Source organism: Carcharodon carcharias, chromosome 32 (assembly GCF_017639515.1).
Source record: "Carcharodon carcharias isolate sCarCar2 chromosome 32, sCarCar2.pri, whole genome shotgun sequence".
NCBI classification, from domain to species: domain Eukaryota; kingdom Metazoa; phylum Chordata; class Chondrichthyes; order Lamniformes; family Lamnidae; genus Carcharodon; species Carcharodon carcharias.
Genome location: NC_054498.1, coordinates 23,573,741 through 23,595,082, shown reverse-complemented (window position 1 = coordinate 23,595,082; position 21,342 = coordinate 23,573,741). Strand labels below are relative to the sequence as shown.

The 21,342-nt window shown below is 47.4% G+C and overlaps 1 protein-coding gene across 4 annotated transcripts in view; it reads right to left on the bottom strand.

Annotated features, from left to right (window-relative positions):
* Nucleotides 1-271: 271 nt before the first annotated feature.
* Nucleotides 272-21,342, bottom strand: part of LOC121271979 (AP-3 complex subunit beta-2) — a 204,079-nt gene continuing 183,008 nt past the window's right edge. For 2 of the 4 annotated variants that reach the window (XM_041178247.1, XM_041178250.1), the window contains exons 23-28: nt 20,555-20,664; nt 18,939-19,197; nt 17,874-17,958; nt 14,418-14,515; nt 3,070-3,208; nt 272-769 (exon numbers count right to left, since the gene is read on the bottom strand). In XM_041178247.1, coding sequence (XP_041034181.1) covers nt 619-769; nt 3,070-3,208; nt 14,418-14,515; nt 17,874-17,958; nt 18,939-19,197; nt 20,555-20,664 — 842 coding nt within the window. In that variant the 3' untranslated portion in view covers nt 272-618. The remainder of the gene's footprint in view (nt 770-3,069; nt 3,209-14,417; nt 14,516-17,873; nt 17,959-18,938; nt 19,198-20,554; nt 20,665-21,342) is intronic. The other 2 variants (XM_041178248.1, XM_041178249.1) reach the window with 1 other exon arrangement.

The following is a 21,342-nucleotide window of genomic DNA, read 5'->3' as shown; positions in this document are numbered from 1 at the left end:
CCTTCACTCAGGGTCCCATGTGTGATAGAAGGGATATGGGAAAGAGGGATGCCAACTGCGATTGAATGTATTCCTGGAGGTTTCATAAGATGACTTTCCCCCACTTTCCCCCAATCCAGCCATGAATCGGCCAACACATCCATCCTTGTGATGCACGGCCTTCCTAGGCCGATTGGAAAGCAACAAGACTCATTACTCAATTAGGTGATGCTTGACTATCAGCCAAAGAGTGTGTGTGTTTCCCCCCCGCCCCCAACAGCCCCCCCCAACATTTTCCATATTTTTTATATCTGGTAAAGAGAAATGTTCAAAGAAAATGACAATAAAACAACTTTTCTTAATGTCCCGATGATTTTCTTTCTCCGGGGTTGCATACAGTAGTGTCCTGGAGATTGATCTTCAATTCCTGGAGACTCCAGGCCAATCCTGGAGGGTTGGCAAACCAAATTGGAGAAGGTTCCCCTCCTAACTAAGTGGATGCTGTTTTCTTTCTGTCGCGCTGATTCTCCTGCGCTCGGTGGGGTTTCTTGAGCAGCTTGAGGATTGCAAGAGCCAGGAGGTAGCCCCTCCCGCTTCCCCCTTCCAAACCCCATGAGAAGGAGAGACGTCGGAGCTGCATCACTGGGTCAGTGCCTGCATTATGTCTTTCACCATCATCGTGCCAATCACCATCTTCTCACAGTTTATTGTCAGTTGGGCAGCACCGCCATCTTTGGTTACCAGGGTAACGAGAACCAAAGCGCCACCACTCACTGTTCGAGCAGCGAACCTATCAGGAAGGAGAAGCTTGTTTAAAGGCAGTTTAATAGCACACGTCACAGGTCCCAGCAAAGGAGCAAACCCTCTGACTGAAAGTCTTCAATTGGGCAGTAACTGCATTATGTTTAAATACAAAATTACTAATAGTGACTAAGATTGCATTTTTAAATAACTTTGGCTTCTGCACATAGTTCCCAGTACTCAACACCTGGCCTTGCTTGGGTGATGGTGGGGGAAGCCATTGAGGTTTCCAGCACAGGAGGCCATTCAGCCTATGGTGGCTGTGCTAACCCTTTGCTACGGTTAATCTCACTGCACCCCCATCCTTCTCCACTGCATCTGTTTAAACATTTTCCCTCTTAAAAGGTGCAAGAGGCCATTGCTTCAACTGCTCCCCCTGGCAAGATGATGTCTCACACCTCCAGATGAGCACCGCCTAGAAGACAAATCTCTTCATTCTTGCAATTCAGTATAGATTGGCAGGTAGTTCAGTTCTGGGATAATTCAGAGATAATGTCACAAAGCCTCATGAATAGGACCGTAACTTATATCCACCAGTTGGGCTAACCATACTTGCATAGTTTGTGTTTTGATCCAATTACCATTCCTAAGAGTTAATATCTTGTCAATTACATGTTTAAGGTTTGTTAGTGTCAATCACATTGTTAAGATTCAGGGAAACTGGTGATGAGTATTAATTGTCTTTGAGCACATACAAATAGGGGATTTGAGGGGGTCCTCTGACCCGACTGTCTGCCCCTCTATCGTGGCCCGGAGGTCCTGGAGAGGGAGTGCACTGTGTTGACTGGTGCACTAGAGGCTTTCCATGATCAGTGGGCACTGCGGGGGCTGGGATGCACCATCCCTGCTGGAAATTACATTTTGATTTAATTTTGTAAGTTTCCTTTCATGCTTTTGTTTTAGTTACAGTGCCCCACCAGAGGCTCTTATTGATTTTTAATTTACTTTGCAGATTTTGTTTTTCAAAAAAAAATTCTATAAATAGGGGATAGCTGGGACACTGGGTGTGTGGGACGAGAGCTGTGAGACTGAACAAGTCAATAAACTCTCTCAATAAAGAAAAGCTCCATGTCTTGGTTTTGGCTTCACCAACCGGCTTGGATTCTATTAGCATTATAGGGGACATTAGTGTGCGCTGTGATGGGTCTCTCAGTATATGGATAGATTAGTATCAAGCCAATGTTGCTCTACTGAGGCTGATCCATATTAATTTCCTGCATTCATGCCATCTTATTCCCATAGAAATATTGGATGGGCATTTTTTGCAAGCATCTTCACAGATGTTCCTTTCTAGTTTCTCCTCACTTCATGATGTCCACTCCTAATCAGTTGCTGAGGGATATCTAATAGCACGTAGACATTTTGCCTTGTCCATATAGGGAAAGACCAGAACTAGAACCTCCACTAGTGTTACAGCCAGGATTGGGAATGTACCACTGTGATGATCTTGGGACACTATGCTGCAGCATCATTGTTTCACCAGTAGGCCATGTAATTTGGATACTCGAAAACACAGAATCAGGCCATTCGGCCCAGCACGTCCATGTCAGTGAGCCTCCTCCCACTTCATCTCACCCAATCAGCCTATTCTTTTCTGCCTTGTGTATTTATCTAGCTTCCCCTTAAATACATCTATGCTATTTATGTTATGCGACCTGGAGTAACAAATTTGAATGCGATTGGCAAACAAATTGCTTCTGAAGGATCATTTTTATTCATTTCAATTTTGTCCCCATCCCTGATGAATGCACTAACTCGTAGAGAGGTCGGGTTCCACAAGTGACAGTCGTGTTTTGATACTTTGTCGAACTGACTATTTATTCTGGCTCGGGGCAAGATAATGACATTCTTGAAGGATCATTCCACATGAAACCTTCATCATCATCATCTTCAATCTGCCTACACCTAAAATAAACAGTCGCTTTGTAGTACAGAACTTGAATCTTGCTGAAAAGAGAGACATTTCGCTGAAGCTTTTTATCTTGAACTCATCAGACAAATGCAAGAATGCCAAATTTCAAATAAATCACAACAATTTACACTGCAGGAGAAAAGAGTGCTGATTGGTTCCCTGTTTCTTTGTCCATGGCAACACCTCAGCCAATCAGAGTTGGCTTGCCAACCAATCATCACTCTTTTCTCCTGTATTATAAATTGTTGTGATCGTTTGAAATTTGACACCTAAGAGTATTTCTTTGTCTAGTTGAAATCATTCCCCACACCCCACAATAACAGCTGGTAAGGTAAAACTCCGACAAATGTTTGGTCAGTTCAGGCCCTTCCATTTACCTGTATTCATTGTCCAGTCCACAGGGCACACGCCCAAGGTTAGCAGTAGACATCACCTGCTGGACAATTGCTTGGTCGCTCCGGCATTTCTCTGGGAGGGTCAGTTTCTCCTTAATTTCATTCATTCCCATCAGTTTCCCTATGTCACAGAGAGAGAGGTGGGTTAGGCCACTTCTGAAATGCCTCAATTCCGTCCCCCCATCCCTTAACAAAACAAAGATGCTTTCCTTATCGAGAAACAAAGTCAACGAAGCTCAGGCCTGTTCTGGGTAGGGCTGGAAACCCACACACTAAACAAGGGGGCGTTTACGGAATTAACAGGGTCTCCGCTATCCCCTTTCTCAGTTTGTCACACCGTGGATTATTCCTTGGCCGGGAGGACCTGCTGATGGCAAAATTGAGATTGGGAAACACTTTGATCCTGTCATCCACCCGAAAAGCTCTGGGGAAATCAACGCCCCCATTAAGATTTAGCAGCAGCGAGAAGGTACAGCAGTCTGATGCAGTAGATACCGTGGTGGGTGTACTTAGGAAAACTCTTGCTTTCAAGTTAGGACAGGGGAGATGGTCTCATTTATTGTCAGGCTAATCGTCTTTGAATGGTCTTCCTCCTCAGTGGGTGGACAACCGGAGGTGTAATGGGGGTAGTGGCGAGGGGCGAGGCCCCTCGATGTTCCACTGAATGCCACCCTTACAAGATGCCCAAGAATAGCCCGAGGGAATCTATCTGTGTTATCCGGAATCTATCGGTCCACCTCCTCAATATTCCTTGCCCATAGCCTGCAGCCCCTCTCTTGTAATATGCCTTTACGGGATCGCAGCATGCAATCCAGGTTCGGTTTCACTTTTGCTTTTCAACAGAGCACACACGCACAGCTCTGCAGCTCTGATGTCTTTAAAAGCTTTCTATCCACGTGCATATGTTCCCCTGTGCCTAGTCTAAACGAATGAGCCCACAACATGTTTACACAATCCCTCAGGAGCGATTGGTGCCTTTATATCATTGCAAAAACACACCACGCTCTCTGCCATTGTCAGAGATTCAGAATGTAGCAAAACCACTGGCATCAACCTGTGTTCAATTCACTTTGTTCCGGGGTTTCCCATCGGCTTCCTTCTCCCTGATCACACTGCTGAATGGTTTGTGGGGTTGGGGTTGACCACAGGCTAGTGGATCAATCCCCAGAATCTGCCAATCGCAGCGTAATGGCACTTGATTCACTCCCAGGTACCTGTCAGTTTGATCCCTGGTGACCAGCGTAAGCTAGTGATCGACCAGCACCGTGTTTCTCACAGTTTTAGAGAATCCTACCTTGGACCACTGCTGAGGAGGAAAACAGAAAACGGTTGTAGTGCGGTGATGGTGGCTTCTGGGTGGGGGTTAGAGGGAGAAGAATGAGCCCCTCGAGACTGTTGCGCCATTCAACTAGATCCCAGTTGATCTGCGGCTAAACGAAGCCACAGGGAGAGGGGTGACCTGGTCTTCCTAAGCAGCGTTCTCCTCTTTCCTAACTCTTGGGATTCTCAACATTCTTCGTCGTCACCCCCCCATCCCCTCCCAACACCACCCCACTACCACCCCCCCCCCCCCCCCCCCCCCCCCCCACCACCACCCCCGCCCCACAACCCTGCCTCCCCCACCCACATTGTGTTCACATGGCAGGAAGAGGCCTGGGAAATGAGAACAGTCAAACAGCCAACGCATCATTTTCCTCACAATGACACATGCGGCAAGCAATGCAATGTCTGAACGATGCAGCAAAAATGCTACCGCTGCATCCGAGTGAGTGCTAAACCAGCCGGGAGGAGGGGAGGGATGTGTGCCAAACACCACTGGACTCAAAACGAGAAACAGAAACTCTCCAAAGAGCAAAGACATGAATCAGGTGATGCTCTACCACTAGAAAGCACAGACAGTACAGACAAACACAGCGAGGTCAAGGGAAGGAGCAATGTGCAGCTGGACCTTACATCCACATGGTTACACACTGACCCCTTTACTTGTGCGTCTACTTACCAGCGCTGGGGTTTAAGAGTTGTTCTATGAGAGCAAGTGGGGAAAACAAAGTGCAACGAGGTAAAAAAGAATCGACTGTGATGACTACACGAGTTGTACTTAGAGCCGAATCCCTGTGGAGTCGAGTTGGCTTCACCTCACACCAGGTTTCACAGAGCTGAATCAGAATGCCTCTGTCCGAGCCTTCAGTACCTCTGGACTCGACTATTCCAACCCACTCCTGGCTGATTGCCCACATTCTACCCGCCGTAAACTTGACGGCTGCCCGCGTCTCAACTCAGAGCAACCCATTCCCCTGTCATCATCCCCATGCTCACCGTGACTGACCCTGGCTCCTGGTCAAGCAAGGCCTTGATTCTAAATGTCAAATCCCTCCATATCCTTGCCCCTCCCTATCTCTGTAATCTCCTCCAACCCTCCAAGATATCTGCACTCCTCTAATTCTGGCCTCTTGTGCATCCACAATTATAATCACTCTGCCAACTGGTAGGCTTGCTTCAGCTACCTAGCCCCCAAGCTCTGAAATATCTGGATGGACAATAAGTGCTGGCCAAGCCAGTGACACCCACATCCAGTGAAAGAATAAAGAAAAATGATATTTTTCCTCCTTTAACACACTCCTTAAAACCTACTTCTTTGACCAGGCTTTTGTCACCTGACCCACGTGCCTGGTATCAAATGTTGTTTTCCAATGCTCCTCTGAAATGCCTTGGCAAGTTTTATTATGTTTGAGGTGCTTATAAAAATACAAGTTGTTGTTATTGAGGGCACCTGAGACCCCTTGGGCAACAGTTCATAGGCAGGCTCCATGTTCTAACCCACGAGGACTGAAGAAAGCCTAAGTCTCCTCTGGTATGATGATGAACTGAGCCTCAGAGCTAAAGGTTATAGGGTACTGTTCTAACCCAAGCCCAGGCTAATGCCCTGGAGACATGGGTTCAAATCTCACTATGGCAACTGGCAGAATTTAAATTCAACGAATAAACCTGGAATTGAAAGCTAGTCTCAGTAATAGTGACCGTGAGACTATTATTGATTGTTGTAAAAACCCATCTGGTTCACTAATGTCCTTTAGGGAAGGAAATCTGCTGTCCTTACCCGGTCTGGCCTACATGTGACTCCAACCCCACAGCAATGTGGTTGACCCTTAACTGCCCCCTGAAATAGCTGAGCAAGCCACTCGGTTCATGGGCAGGTCGGGGTGTAGAACAACTGCTGGCCTTGCCAGTGAAGCCCACACCCCATGAAAGAGCAAAAGAAAACCCACTGCCTCATCCATTCCTCTCAGCTGTGGCTTAGTGGCTAGCACTCTCACCTCTCAACCAGAAAATTGTAAGATCAAGCCCCACTCTAGAGCCTTGAAGGCATAACCTAACCTAGGTTGGCCGGCTGAGGGAGTGCTGCACTGTCGGAGGTGCTGCCTTTTAGATGAGATGCTTAAACCAAAGCCCTCCCTGTCCTCCTGGGTGGACATAAAAATGGCAATAGGTCAAAGAAGAACAAGGGAGTTTTGCCTGGGTGATCTAGAAACATAGAAACTAGGAGCAGGAGTAGGCCATTCGGCCCTTCAAGCCTGCTCTGCTGTTCATTATGATCATGGCTGATCATCCAACTCATCCAACTCCTGACTAATATTTATTCCTCAAACATCATTAAAACCAATCTGATCGTTAACTTATTTCTATTTGTGGGATCTTACTGTGCAAATTGATTGCCATGTTTTCGATTTTACAACAGTGACCACACTTTAAGTGTAGTTCAGGGGTTGGAAAGTGCTTTGGGGCATCCCAAGGTTGTGAAAGGCTTTCCTCTACTCAAGCAACAAGCTACGATTGACCCCTGTGGTGAGTTTACCTGGAGCAGCTCCTGCCCTAAGATATAAGCAAAATACTGTGGATGCTGGAAATCTGACCTTGCTAACTAATGCCACCCTTGTTCTGCTATAATCACATTCTGCTTTCTTACCTTTACACCACTATCAGCACCTAGCAGTCACCACTACCATTAACACTCCCTTTGTCCTTCAGTTCATGACATTTTTGTCAATCCCTCCTTTGCCCCCACCTACCGCTGGCCTTCTATCCAGTTCCGCCTGCTCCAAACCCCATCACCACCACCCCCCACCCCCCCACCCCCAAAACAGTAGGCAATCACATTTCCACTTCTCTTTAGCTCTGAAGAAGGGTCACTCGGACTCGAAACGTTAACTCTGTTTCTCTCTCCACAGATGCTGTCAGGCCTGCTGTGTTTTTCCAGCTTCTGTGGGTCACACTGTACCTGATCTGGAGAGCTCTTCCCCCCCTTACCCGCAACCCCCTGCCCTGCACTCCATCGCTACCGAACCCACAGGAAGATTAGGAAAAACCAATAAAACTTGGAAATGACTGGTACTGGTTCTAACTGGAGTTCCATTTTAAGGACCAGTTCGGACCAGTACCAGACGTTTCCCAAGTTTTACTGGTTTTTTTCCTTCTGCAAGAATTCACCTGGCAGCCTCCCCGCACAGCAACAGTGGGAAGAGGCCCTTAATTGGCCAGGTAAATGGTTCAATTGGGCTCTGGGCAGGAGTGCCATCTGCCCCCTTCCGCCCCGCTGGCAAAAGTGCCATGATGGCAGCAAGACAACAGGCACGGCGTGCACTGCCCTCCTTCCCAACTGTTCGATCCTCCCGCCTCCTATAATGCTCCTTCAGGCCCCGTAAAATAGGGGATAGCTGGGACACTGGGTTGAGTGGGAGGGGAGCTGCGAGACTGAATAAATCAATATGCTGTCTCAATAAAGATTCCTTCCCCACCCAAGCGTCGGCCTCTTTGACAGCAAGTCCCCCTCGTTCAGGGTGTTACTCCAAAGCTCAGCCTTTCCAGTCTTTGGGGAGTAGCTGGCATCTTGGTTGGAGAAGTGTGAGATAATGCATTCAGGGAGGGCTAACAAAACAAGGGAATACACAATAAATGACAGGATACTGAAAATGGAGCAGAACCGAGGGGCCTGGGAGACCGTGTCTGCAGATCTGAAGGGAGGAGGACAGGCAGATAAAGGGGAAATACGGGGTGTGTAACAGAGCTGGGAGATTATGCTGCAACTGCGTTAGGCCTCAGCTGGAGTATGGTGAGCATTGCACTGTTGGGACGATGTGATAGCACTGGAGAGGGTACCGGGGGAGATTTACAAGGATCTCCTGGACTAGAGAATTTTACTTATGAGGAAAGATTGAATAGGCTGGGGTCATTTTCTCTGGAAGAGAGGAGGCTGAGGAGAATCTAATTGAAGTAAAATTATAAGGGGTCTAAATAGAGTGGATTGGAAAACTCTATTCCCCTTGGTTGAAGTGTCCCTAACCAGAGATTTAGGGTAAGAGGTGGGTTTAAATGGGGCGTTCGAGGGGAAATTATCTTCAACTATGTGGGGGGTGGGTTTGGGGAACTCACTGCGTGAGAGGCTAGGGTTGCCAACCCTCCAGGATTGGCCTGGAGTCTCCAGGAATTGAAGATCAATCTCCAGGACACTGCTGTGCGCAATCCTGGAGTAAAATCTTCGGGGCATTAAGAAATATTGGTTTTTTTTCTCTGAACATTTCTCTTTGCCAAATATAAGAATATTGAAAATGGGGGGAAAAGGCTGTTTGGCTGACAGTCACGCATCATCCAGTTGGGTAATGAGTCTCTTTGTTTTCCACTTGATGTAGGAAGGCTGTACGTCACAAGGATGGACAAGTTGGCCAACTAATGATTGGAGTGAGGGGGCAAGTCATGCGGTGAAACCTCCAGCCATACATCTAATCATAGTTGGCGACCCTAGTCAGGCAAAAACCCACATATCACTTAAAAAGCACTTAGATATGCACTTGCTGTGGCATCACCTCTGAGGCTTGGGACCAAGAGCTGGGACGTGGGGCTAGACTGAATGGTTCCTCATGGGCAGGTGGAGACAGGATGGGCCAAATGGCCTCCTTCCACAGGATAAATCTCTCAGCAGCAGAGTGCGGCTGTGATTGCCAACCACGCATGGAAGGTCACGACCCACACTCAACTAAAATTCGCTGAAGCTCCAAAGCATTGCTGTACCACCCGAGGGGAACAGTGCAGGGTCTTACCGCTAATCGATATGACATTCGCATGACCTCCACCACGTTGAAGGACAAGGGCATCAGGTGCCTGGGAACACCACCACCTGGAAGCTCCCCTCCAAGCCACTCACCATCCTGATGTGAAATTATTTCGCCATTCCTTCACCGTCACCGGGTCAAAGCCCTGGGACACCCTACTCACTGGAAAAGACAGCTCAAAGCTCACTTCTCAAGGGCAACAAGGGATGGACGATAAACACCGTCCTTGCCAGCAATGTCCATTTCCCACAAATGAATTAAAAACTAATGTATGCCACACAGTCTTGATTTGGTCATCACTATCCTGTGGCACGCAATCGCTCGGTGTAGGTACAAATCGCTCCCCCCCCCCCCCCGCCGAAAAAATGGCAAAGCTTCACAACTAAAGCTCCGGCTTCTTATTCACTGAGGGTGAATCCCACTCTCCCCTGGGCAGTGCCGCAGGAGGTCCACATTTAAAAGGAAGTGAAGCTTGGCTGAAAATCCCGGCACAAGGGTATAAGTTGCCATTTTGACCTGACGATGCTCCTTTAAGGCAGCCACGTAAATGCAAGCTTTCGTTGCAGCACGGTTGGGGGTGGAGTCTGTCAGTCTTTCTCCGGGAAAGCCCAGAGGGAAATCCCCAGATGTCAGGAAGTCCAATGGAGAGAGACCTATTGTAATGTCTTAGATCACAGCGTGAAGATTTTTCAATTACCTTATTAACGTTATTAAAAACAGGTGATGGGTATTAATTGTCTTTGAGCACATATAAGAGAGGGAGACCCTTACACGACAGGTCACTGCAGGGTCTGAGGTGCATCATCATCACCCCCTGGGAAATGACATATTATTTTGATTTTGTAAGTTTCCTTTGACGTTTTGTTTTAGATACAGGACTCCGCGAGGGACTGTCATCCCCTTCCACTTGTAGATCTTTGTTTAATTTATTGATTTTGTCATTTAAAGGAATATAAAAAGGGGATCTCCAGGGGAGGGGCTCTCTTCATGGGAGTCCTCCCTTTCCCCATGGGGGACCTGGTGTGGAGGGTGTTGCCACGCCGTGCAACCCTAGGTTAAGGTGGCTCATGGACCCCCAGGCCGCGTGTGTTCTCCGTGGGCAAGGGGAGCCCATGTTCTGCCTCCACGTAGATTGCCCGAGGTTGCAGCCCCTTGCTCATTACTTGAGGGGGCTGCTCCTCAATTTTTGGTTGCGCTTCAGCTCCACGTTCCTGGTCTCTGGCCAGCCGCTGCGGGAAGAGGCGGGAAGGGAGGAGGACCTCCTTGTAAGCCCGCTCCTGGGCCTGGCCAAGGCGGCCATTAATAGGTCCAGGCAGTGGCCGGTCGAAGGGGTCATCCAGCCTGACTGCCTGCCTCCTTCCTGCGGCTAGGCGGCCCTGGAGAGGGAGCATGCGGTGTCCACCGGTACGCGAGAGGCCTTCCCCGATTGGTGGGCACCCCGGGGGCTGGGGTGCAGCATTACCCCCCGGAAATGGCAATTTGATTTGATTTTGTAAGTTTCCTTTCAGGTTTCTGGTTTAGACAATGGCCTCTCTCGATATGTGTGAGTGGCTTTCTCCATGTCTTATCAAGATGCAGATTGCTGGTATGTACTTGGAGAAACCACCCGTCTCCCTACAAACTACTACTACCCCCCCCCATCCCCGCCAACTGCTGACAGCAAGAAGCGACCACAGGCTGATGGGCTTGCACAGCCGTGGTGGGATTGATAAGGCACTGAAACCCAATCAGATGAACAAATAACATACGAACATAAGAACTAGGAGCAAAAATAGGCCATTCGGCCCCTCGAGCCTGCTCCACCAATCAATGAGATCATGGCTGATCCATTTGTGTTTCAATTTCCACATTCCCATCTACGCCCAGTAATCTTTGATTCCCTTGCCTAACAAGAATCTATCTACGTCCACCCTAAAAGTATTCAATGACCCCCACCTCCACCACCTTCTGAGGCAGAGAAGTCACACAACCTTATGAGAGAAAAAAATTCTCCTCATCTCTGTCCTTAAAGGGTGACCCCTAATTTTAAAACAGTGCCCCCTAGTTCTGGACTCACCCACAAGAGAAACCATCCTTTCCATGTCCACCTTGTTGACACCGTTCAGGATCTTGTATACTTCAATCAAGTCACCCCAACTCTTCTAAATTCCAGTGGTATTACAAAAGTATAATAATTTTCATAATATTTTTCTAGCTTGTTGTAAAGTAGGTTTATGGGTGTGAGCGTAGATGGTTCTGTCTATGTGATTTTATTACATTTGGAGTCAGGTAGATTGCAAGCTTGAAATTATCAAAAGAAGCTAGGTGTAGAAATGTACTCGAAATGCTAATGAGTAAACATGGATGCTCTCTTAGCATGTAAGGTGTGAAGGGAATTTGCATTTTTACATAAGTGAAGGGATGGTTTGGATTTCAAAAGGATGTTAGTCTGTGAGCAAGGCTAAGAAGTGTGTTTATTTTTCCCAAAGGTTACTGACAATATTGGCAACATGTAAGTCTTTATATTATGGGAAAAGTCCAGTTCCCAAAGACATATGAAATAATGGAATTTACAAACTAAAGAGTGAGAAACATATATAAAGGTGAAATAAATGGTATGTGGTGTGGGCCATGTAAGATCTAACAGGAGTGTGTGAAACAGCCTTGAAGCAACCTCCAGCCATTTGTACATAAGCCTGCTGTGTCCAGTAACTGAGGTTGGAGAAAGCCATCTGGAATTTCACTGTCAAGTGGTACTATGCTAACTTGCTGTTTTTAAAAAAATCTATTTTGGACTGTTGCCTTAAAGGGGGTGTAACTGAGAGTCAGGTTAAATAGGAATTTTAGGAATTATTATAGTATTAAGTGAGTGTAGTCATATGTATGTGCTTGAAATCTTTTATTTGTTAATAAATATTTTAATTTAACTTTTAAACTCTCTAAAAGTCTTGGTGGACTCATTGCTTCTGAATGAACACATCTTGTCATAATAAATACAAATTGCAAAACCGTTGTGATAGTGTGGCCAAGTTTCCCTTGTGGATCTGGCCTGCCTGGCACACATCATCTGCCAGGGCATAACAGCGGAACCAAGCCCAGCCTGTCCAACCTTTCCTCATAAGACAACCCGCTCATTCCAGGTATCAATCTAGTAAACCTCCTCTGAACCGCCTCCAATGCATTTACCATCCTTCCTTAAATAAGGAAATCAAAATTGGACACAGTATTCAAGATGTGGTCCCAGCATTGCCCTGTATAACTGAAGCATAACATCCTTACTTTTATGTTCAATTATTCACAATAAAGGATAGCATTCCATTAGCCTTCTCAATTATTTGCTGTACCTGCATACTAACTGTTTATGACTCATGCATTAGAACACCTAGATCCCCCAGCACCTCAGGATTCTGCAGCCGTCCTCTGTTTAAGTAATACTTTGCTTTTTTTATTGAGCCGAACAGTTTGGTTCAGCCTCAGTAGTGGGATAGAGCCGGTAGCTGGGGAACAGAATCTTGTGGTGCGGACTGAAGACCATGGCTTCAGTGATCCCAATATTTTCATGGTCGTGAAGGGTCTGGACAGGGTAGATAGGGAGAAACTGTTCCCACTCGTGAAAGGATTGAGAACTAGAGGGCGCCGATTTAAAATAACTGGCAAAAGAAGCAAAAGCACCATGAGGAAAATCTTTTCACACAGCGAGTAGCTCGGATCAGGAACGTGCTGCCTGAGAGTGTAGTGGAGGGAGGTTCAATCGAGGCATTCAAGGAGGAATTGGATGATTATTTGAAAAGGAACAATGTGCAGGGTTATAGGGAGAATGGGCACTAGGTGCAATGCTCATTCAGGGAGCCGGTGCAGGCACGATGGGCAGAATGGCCTTCTTCAGTGCTGTACCAATTCTGTGATCCTGTGAATATTTAATCGGAGGAGATTTCTGCTCATCCAGTACCGGGTGTGGAAAAACAGTCTGATAATTTAGCAACAAGAGAGGGAGTGAGGGAGAGGTGGCGGTGAGGAGGTGTTGTCCATCAGCGTTTGCGGGAAAGCTTTCACTGGGCTTTCAGATGATGTTCCCGAGGGCCAGCATGTGGGTGAGATGATGTTCCCGAGGGCCAGCATGTGGGTGAGATGATGTTCCCGAGGGCCAGCATGTGGGTGAGATGATGTTCCCGAGGGCCAGCCTGTGGGTGAGATGATGTTCCCGAGGGCCAGCATGTGGGTGAGATGATGTTCCCGAGGGCCAGCATGTGGGTGAGATGATGTTCCCGAGGGCCAGCATGTGGGTGAGATTTTGAGAGGCGAGGATCAGAGCAAGGCCAGCACACGCACGGAACAAACCGTCTAAAACCCGAGCCTCGGCAATCAGGTTGGCAGGCTCAATTCCTGCATCGACTTCCTTTGCCTTTTAAATGATTCTTGGGATGCGGGTGGCATCGGTAATGCCGGCATTTATTGCCCATCTCTGGGTGCCCTGGAAACAAGGCACCCACTTGCCTTGCTGCACCACTTCAGAGAGCAGGCGAGATTGGTTGGGGTCTGGAGTTGCATTTAGGCCAGACCGGGTAAGGATGAGAGATTTCCTTCCCTAAAAAGCACCAGCGGTGAACCAGTTAAATTTTTAACCACAATGCAACAGCTTCACGGTCACTTTTTACTCATGCCAGCTTTTTAATGTCTAATTTTAATCTTCAGTTAAGCCAATTCACATTTGCAAAATGCACTGGTGAGATTCGAACACAAATTCTCTGGATTATTAGTCCAGTCATACGAAATCACTAATAAATGGGTCAGTTGACTCAAGGGGGTGGGATAAGGGAAACATGAAAGTTGACAGAGGGTAGTTTTGCACAGGGTGCAAACCGGAGTTCTGCCTGATCCCGGGAATTTCCTGCCTGGGGACTTAGGATGAAAACAATGTTACAGGTTCCGAGTTCAGACAGGGAGAGGGGTTCCACACTCCTTTCGGTTCAACCTCAGCTTATCTGCACGGATGTGTCAGCAACTAGTTTCACAGCATAAAGAGATGAGGGATGGTGATCAAGTGATCAACTTTTTATACAGAGAGCACCTTCTCTTCATCGCAAAGACGACAGGGTGTCCAGGGGCAACTAAAATTGTAGTTTCATTAAAGGCTTTGCTTAATAAACCTGCAAGACTATCACGTGTTAAAATGGAGACAGTGCAGTTATTTATTACTGACGCATGGAGATGCCTCCTTTGGAGTGAGTGGCTAATAGAGACACTCACCTTGTTCCTGTTTAAAAGTGTTCTCAGTCATGAAGACAGGCATCATTAGCTCCCCCACCGGTGGCTGGATTGACATATAAAACTGCCTGGTCTGGGAGCTGAGAAAAAAAAGCCATAAAAGCACCACAACTCAATTCCACAGCAACCTTGAATGACATTGAGTGATGACTGTCATATTTTACACAAACTTTTGAACTTACCAGTCAGGAGCAGGAGTAGGCCATTTGGCTCCTCAAGCCACCAATGGAACAGTTTCCCTTATCTACTCTGTCTGGACCCCTCATGATTATGAAAGACCATAAGATGTAGGAGCAGAAGTAGGCCCTTTGGCCCATCAAGTCTCCTCCACCATTTAATGAGACCATGACTATCTGATAATCCTCAACTCCACTTTCCTGCCTTTTCCCCATGGCTCTTGATTCCCTTACTGGTTAAAAAGTTGTCTATCTCCACCTTGAATTTGCTTAATGATCCAGACTCTGCAGCCGTCTGCAGTAAAGAATTCCACAGATTCACTACCCTCTGAGAGAAGAAATTCCTCCTCTGTTTTAAATGGGTGACCCCTTACTCTGAGATTATGCCCTCTGGTCCTAGACTCTCCCACAAGGGGAAACAGCCTCTCAGCATCTCCCCTGTCAAGCCCCCTAAGAATCTTATATGTTACAATAAGGTCACCACTCATTCTTCAAAATTCCAATGAGTACAGGCCCAACCTACTCAACTTCTCCTCATAAGAAAATCCCTCCATACCCGGGGTCAACCTAGTGAACCTTTTTTGGACTGCCTCCAATGCCAGTATATCTTTCCTTAGATAAGGGGACCAAAAGTGTTCACAGTATTCTAGGTGTGGTCTAACTAGTGCCTTGTATAATTTTAGCAAGACTTCCCTATTTTTATACTCCATTCCCTTTGAAATAAAGGCCAACATTCCATTTGCCTTCCCTATTACCTGTTGAACTTGTATGTTAGCTTTTTGGGATTCATGCACAAGGACTCCCAAGTCCCTCTGTGTTGCAGCCTTTCTGCAGTCTTTCTCCATTTAAATAATATTCAGCTCCTCTATTCTTCCTGCCAAAGTGCAGAACCTCACATTTTCACACATTATATCCCATCTGCCAAGTTTTTGCCCACTCACTTAACCTCTCTGTATCCCTCTGTAGACTCCTTGTGTCATCCTCACCACTTCCCACCTATTTTTGTGTCATCTGCAAACAAAAATATTGAGAAGGCTGAAGCCATGGCCTTCAGTCTACGCCACAAACTCATGATTTTGAACATCTCTATCGAATCTCATCGTAATCTTCTCCCCAAGAAGAACAGCCCCAGTTTCTCCATACTATCCTTGTAATCGAAGTACCTCACCCCTGGACTCATTCTCGTGAACCTTTTCTGCACCCTCTCTAATGCCTTCACATCTCTCCTAAAGTGCAGTGCTCACCCCTGGAAACAATACTCCAGTTGAGGTCGAACCAGTGTTTATTAAGTAAAGGCAGAAAGTGCTGGAAAAGCTCAGCAGGAGAGAGAAGCAGAGTTAACGTTTCGAGTCCATATGACTTTGGAACCCAGTCCTGAAGAAGGGTCATAAAAATCTGCTGAGTTTTTCCAGCATTTTGTGTTTTAATTGCAGATCTCTGGCATCTGCAGGATTTTGCTTTATTTCAGTGTTTATAAAGATTCCGCATCACCTCCTTGTTTTTCTGCTCCATGCCTCTATTTACAAAGTGCCCCTGCCCTAATAAGACCATAAGACATAGGAGCAGAAATCAGGCCATTCGGCCCATAGAGTCTGCTCCGCCATTCAATCATGGCTGATAAGTTTCTCAACCCCATTCTCCCACCTTCTCCCCGTAACTTTTGATCCCCTTACCAATCAAGAACCTATCTATCTCAGTCTTAAATACACTCAATGACCTGGCCTCCACAGCCTTCTGTGGCAATGAGTTCCATAGATGCACCCCTCTCTGGCTAAAGAAGTTTCTCCTCATCTCTGTTCTAAAAGGTCTTCCCTTTACTCTGAGGCTGTGCCCTCGGGTCCTAGTCTCTCCTACTAATGGAAACATCTTCCTGCCACGCCCTCATCATTCACTCATTGGGAAGCAGACACTCTTTGGCTTCTTGGGGTCATGTTGACCCAAAGAGTGGGTCATTTATTGACTTAAAATTAAGACCACTCCAAGACTAAATGTGAAGGCGGGCAGGGAGTCACTGTTGACAGGAATAAAGGACTCAGGCCACCCGGCCCAGGAGATGTGTCAGAGGCCCCTGCCTCTTGAGACCAAAACATTGTATGTTTTCAAGAAGGAGTTCGATATAGCTCTTGGGGCGAAAGGGATCAAAGGGCATGGGGAGAAAGCGGGATCAGGCTATTGAGCTGGATGATCAGCCATGATCATAATGAATGGCAGAGCAGGTTTGAAGGGCCGAATGGCCTACTCCTGCTCCTAGTTTCTATGTTTCTAAATATCATGCCAGTTTTATGCTTTGCAATAGGGAGGGCAGCTGTTCTCTTCTGACTCTATCTGTATCCTAAAGTGAACGTTAGTTCTGTGAGATGGCCCAGGTTTCTCTGCTCTTCCAGGCCCAGGGGAGTATTCCAGTACACCGTCTGCCGTTAAACAGGGCCCTGGCCAAAGGCAGGCTCAGGGTCGTCCTGAGGGAGTGAAAAGCTCCGAATAAACGTAGGCTCTTTCCTTTAGCGTAGCAAGTAGAGACTGCCTCCATTGCTTTTGGAATCAGTCTGCATCGTGTAACCAGCTGTCCTGGTATTTTTAATGTGCTTCCCGCCGAACTGCTGCCTGTGTGAATGTTGTCGGTCCATTTATATCCACTACACACGAATCAGGAGCAGGAGTCGGCCACTCGGCCCCTCGAGCCTGCTCCCCCACTCAATAAGATCACGGCTGATCTGATTATAACCTCAACTCCACATTCCCTCCTTACCCCCGATGCCCTTTCACTACCCCCTCCCCCTCCTTGCTTATCAAAAATCTACCTACCTCTGCCTTAAAAATAATCAAAGACTCTGCCTCAATTGCCTTAGGGAGAGAGTTCCAAAGTCTCACCGCCCTCTAAGAGAAAAGCCTTAAATGGTGACTTATTTTGAAACAATGACCCTTATTTCTAGATTCTCCCACAAGAGGAAGCATCCCCTCTGCCTCCACCCTGTCACGTTCCCTCAGGATCCCATAAATTTCAGATTACACACGCAGGGAACTGTCTTATAAAGTTCTTTACACAGTCGCATAATTGAATTAGTTAAAGAATTATCGGGTGAACGCGAACTCAATAAATTCCTAACAGTGCTCTGGTTCTTTCATTCCCAGCATCGAAAAGGTTGTTTTTTTTTGTCGTCTTGGCTTCTCCCGCAGCAGAAAACTTGAACCAACCGAGGTTTTTGTGGAGGGGCCAGACGCGCGGCTCCGAGGACAGCAGCAACCCCACGTGACCCTCACTCACCATAGCTGGAAGTTGGCCGCTTGCGTGGAATCGCAGAAGTCGATGCCCAGCGTATCGGCGACGACCTCACCAGGCTGGAGACTCGCTGGGTCACGTTGACGGGAAGTTAGCAGGGAGGGTAAGGAACGAAAGAAGGTAAAAGAATAGAATCGTGTTTCAGTCTGGGCCTCTATTGACATCCCAAAGCACCTCTGAACCCTGAGTACTTCTGAAGTAGTGCAGGAAACAGTCACTCACGGGGGGCATCAGTTCAAGGTGAGGGGCAGGGGGTTTGGGGGGGTATGTGAGGAAAAACCTTTTCACCCAGAGGGTGGTGATGGTCTGGAATGCGCTGCCTGGGAGGGTGGTGGAGGCGGGTTGCCTCACATCCTTTATAAAGTACCTGGATGAGCACTTGGCACCTCATAACATTCAAGGCTATGGGCCAAATGCTGGTAAATGGGATTAGGTAGGTAGGTCAGGTGTTTCTCACGTGTCGGTGCAGACTCGATGGGCTGAAGGGCCTCTTCTGCACTGTGTGATTCTGTGAAACATAGTGGACAGCAAGCACCCACAAACAGCATTATGATAATGACCAGATAATCTGTTTTAGTGATGTTGATTGAGGGGTAAATATTGAGAATTGCTGAAAAAAAGAGACATGTTGAAGCTTTTCGTCTTGCACTCATCAGGACACTGCGAGTGTCCTGATGAGTGCAAGATGAAAAGCTTCAACAAGTCTCTTTTTTAACAATACTCAAGTTCTGAGCTACCAAACGGCTATTTGGATAAATACTGGTCAGGACACCGGGAAGGACTCTTCGAAATAATGCCATGGGATCTTTTATGTCCACCTGGCCAGCTGACCTCCTGTGGCATTGCTCAGTGTGAGTTGGATGGACAATCTCCACGTGGTTTTTGGGAGCATGGGAATCAACAAAAGGGAGCAACAAAAAAAAAGTATTGGGGAGAGGACAAAAAAGGTCACGGGCCTGAAACACCTGAAATGTGATTTTCTCTCTCCACCGATACTGCCAGTTCTGCTGAATATCTCCAGAATGTTTACTGTTTTGCCCAAATTCTTACCAATCTCCTTGAATCCCTGCATCCTCATTCCCGGCTGGAGTTTGGGCTCGCTGATGTGGAGGTTTTTGAATTCCGTCTCAGAGTTGTTGGTGAACTGCATCTGGACAGATACCATGGTGTGATCCGGGCTGAACAGCTGCCTGTTGAAGTAGTACTCCACCGACAGCCCCTCCCCCGTCAGGCGGTGCAGCAGCTCGTAGGTTTTCGCCCCCCCCAGCGAGGGGCTCGCCACCTGAAACAGACGACAAAGGCCGAGACCCTGAATGGGGGGGGAGGGGAGGGGCTTCGTCAGTTGCCACCGGTCTAGGGATTCCGCTAGGTCGGGGTGGGGGGGGGGTGTTCAGCTCCAAACTGGGAGTCTAGATTGCTGCCCCCCGCCATGGGATTAAAAACACGGGGTCAGGAAGAGGCCATTCGGCCCCTCGGGCCTGCTCTGTCATTCAGTTAGATCACGGCTGACCTGCATCTCCATTCTCAGTCCCAAAAGCACCAATTATCATCCAGCATCCACAGTCTTCTGAAGGAGCGAGTTCCAGAGTCCTACCAACCAGAACGTGTTTCTCGACTGCCCTTTGAAAAGGTCCTGGCGCTACTTTTATAGATCCTCCTGCTTCTCTGGATCCCTTTGTAAGTGGGGGATAGCTGCTCTATATCGACCCTAACAAATCCATGTATCACTTTTGCCATGGGAAGAGGAGTGGTCATTTAAAATGTTCCTTCACCTGTCAAAGCAACGCAAAGCAACCAGGAACACCAAAAAAAAAACAGAGACTTGCATCTATATAGCACTTTTCACGACCACCAGGCATCTCCAAGTGCTTTACGGCCAATGAAGTCCTTTTAAAGCGTAGTCACTGGTTCCAATGTGGGAAACAATTTGTGCACAGCAAGCTCCCACAAACAGCAACGTGACAATGGCCAGACAATCTGCTCTTGTGATGTTGATTGAGGGGTAAATGTTGGCTGGGGCACCGGGGAGAACTCCCTGCCCTTCTTCAAAATAGTGCCATGGGGTCTCATACACACAAGGAGGCAGATGGGGCCTCAGTTGAATGTCTCATCTGAAAGGTGGTACACTCCTTTAGTACTGCACTGGAGTGACAACTCGACTTATGTCCTGAAGTTCTAGAGCAGGACTTGAACTTGGAACCTTGTGACTCAGAGGTGAGGGGGCTACCAACTGAGCCACAGCTCGAAGGCCATAAGAAGCCCCAGGCAGCCACTTTTCCTGAAATCCTGACACTTGGCATCGTGGAGCGAGATATTTAAGGAACGGCAAAGGCAGTCAGATGCTTTTACTGGAAGTCATATGAAAGTCGCTGCTATTATTTGGGCAGATGCACTCAACATCTGTCATCACCTCCAGTGGAAAACGGCAGAGGCTGTGTTAACGAGCAAGGGAGCTCAAGGAAGGACCCCTCGTCCAAAAACCCCCTCCTCCCCACCCCCGCCCAGTCCACATTCAACCGGAAAGCAGGCAGCCAGTAATTCTGGTTTTAAAAACAAGGACGTGCAATAAAAAAAAAGCCACCTGACGAATTCACTGGATCCTGTGGGTAAGGGTTTGAAATTAAATTCTCAGCTTAACCTGAACATCAAGGTATCACAACACTCACCTCGGATGGTAGGGTTGTGTCAGTTAACGTTAGCCCCTGTAGATCCAGGTTGAGGCTCTTAGACAATGTGTTCGGTGAGGGGCTGGTCTGGAAGGTTGAGGGTGAGCTGACTGTGGAAGAGAAAAAAAGGAAGGGAAGGGGTGAAAGAGAAGCATTAACTCCGGACAACTTTCACAAATCGCACAAACAGCCCTCATTGAACATCCATGTGCTCCAGTGCTGCTACACTAAATGGGCCACCTGATCTAACTGACAGTGGCTAGTGACACATGCCAATATCACCACAGGACACATATCTGCAACCTGATCTGGGTCCTCAGGGTAGTGTCCTAGGCCCAACCATCTTCAGCTGCTTCAATGCCCTTCCCTCCATCATGAGGTCAGAAATGGGGATGTTTGCTGAATATTGCACCAAGTTCTGCACCATTCATAACTCCTCAGATCCTGAAGCAGCCTATGTTCATATGCAGCAAAACCTGGACAATATCCAGGCTTGGGTTGATAAGTGGCAAGTAACATTTATAACAGACGAGTGCCAGATAATGACCATCTCCAACAAGAGAGAATCTAACCATCTCCCCTTGACATTCAATGACATTACCATCACTGAATCCCCCACTGTCAATATCCTGGGGGATTACCATTGACCAGAAATGAACTGAACCAGACACATAAACACTGTAGCTACAAAAGCAGGTCAGGGGCTGGGGCTGGGAGTTCTGTGGAGAATAACTCACCTCCTGACTCCCCAAAGTCTGTCCACTATCTGCAAGGCACAAGTCTGGAGT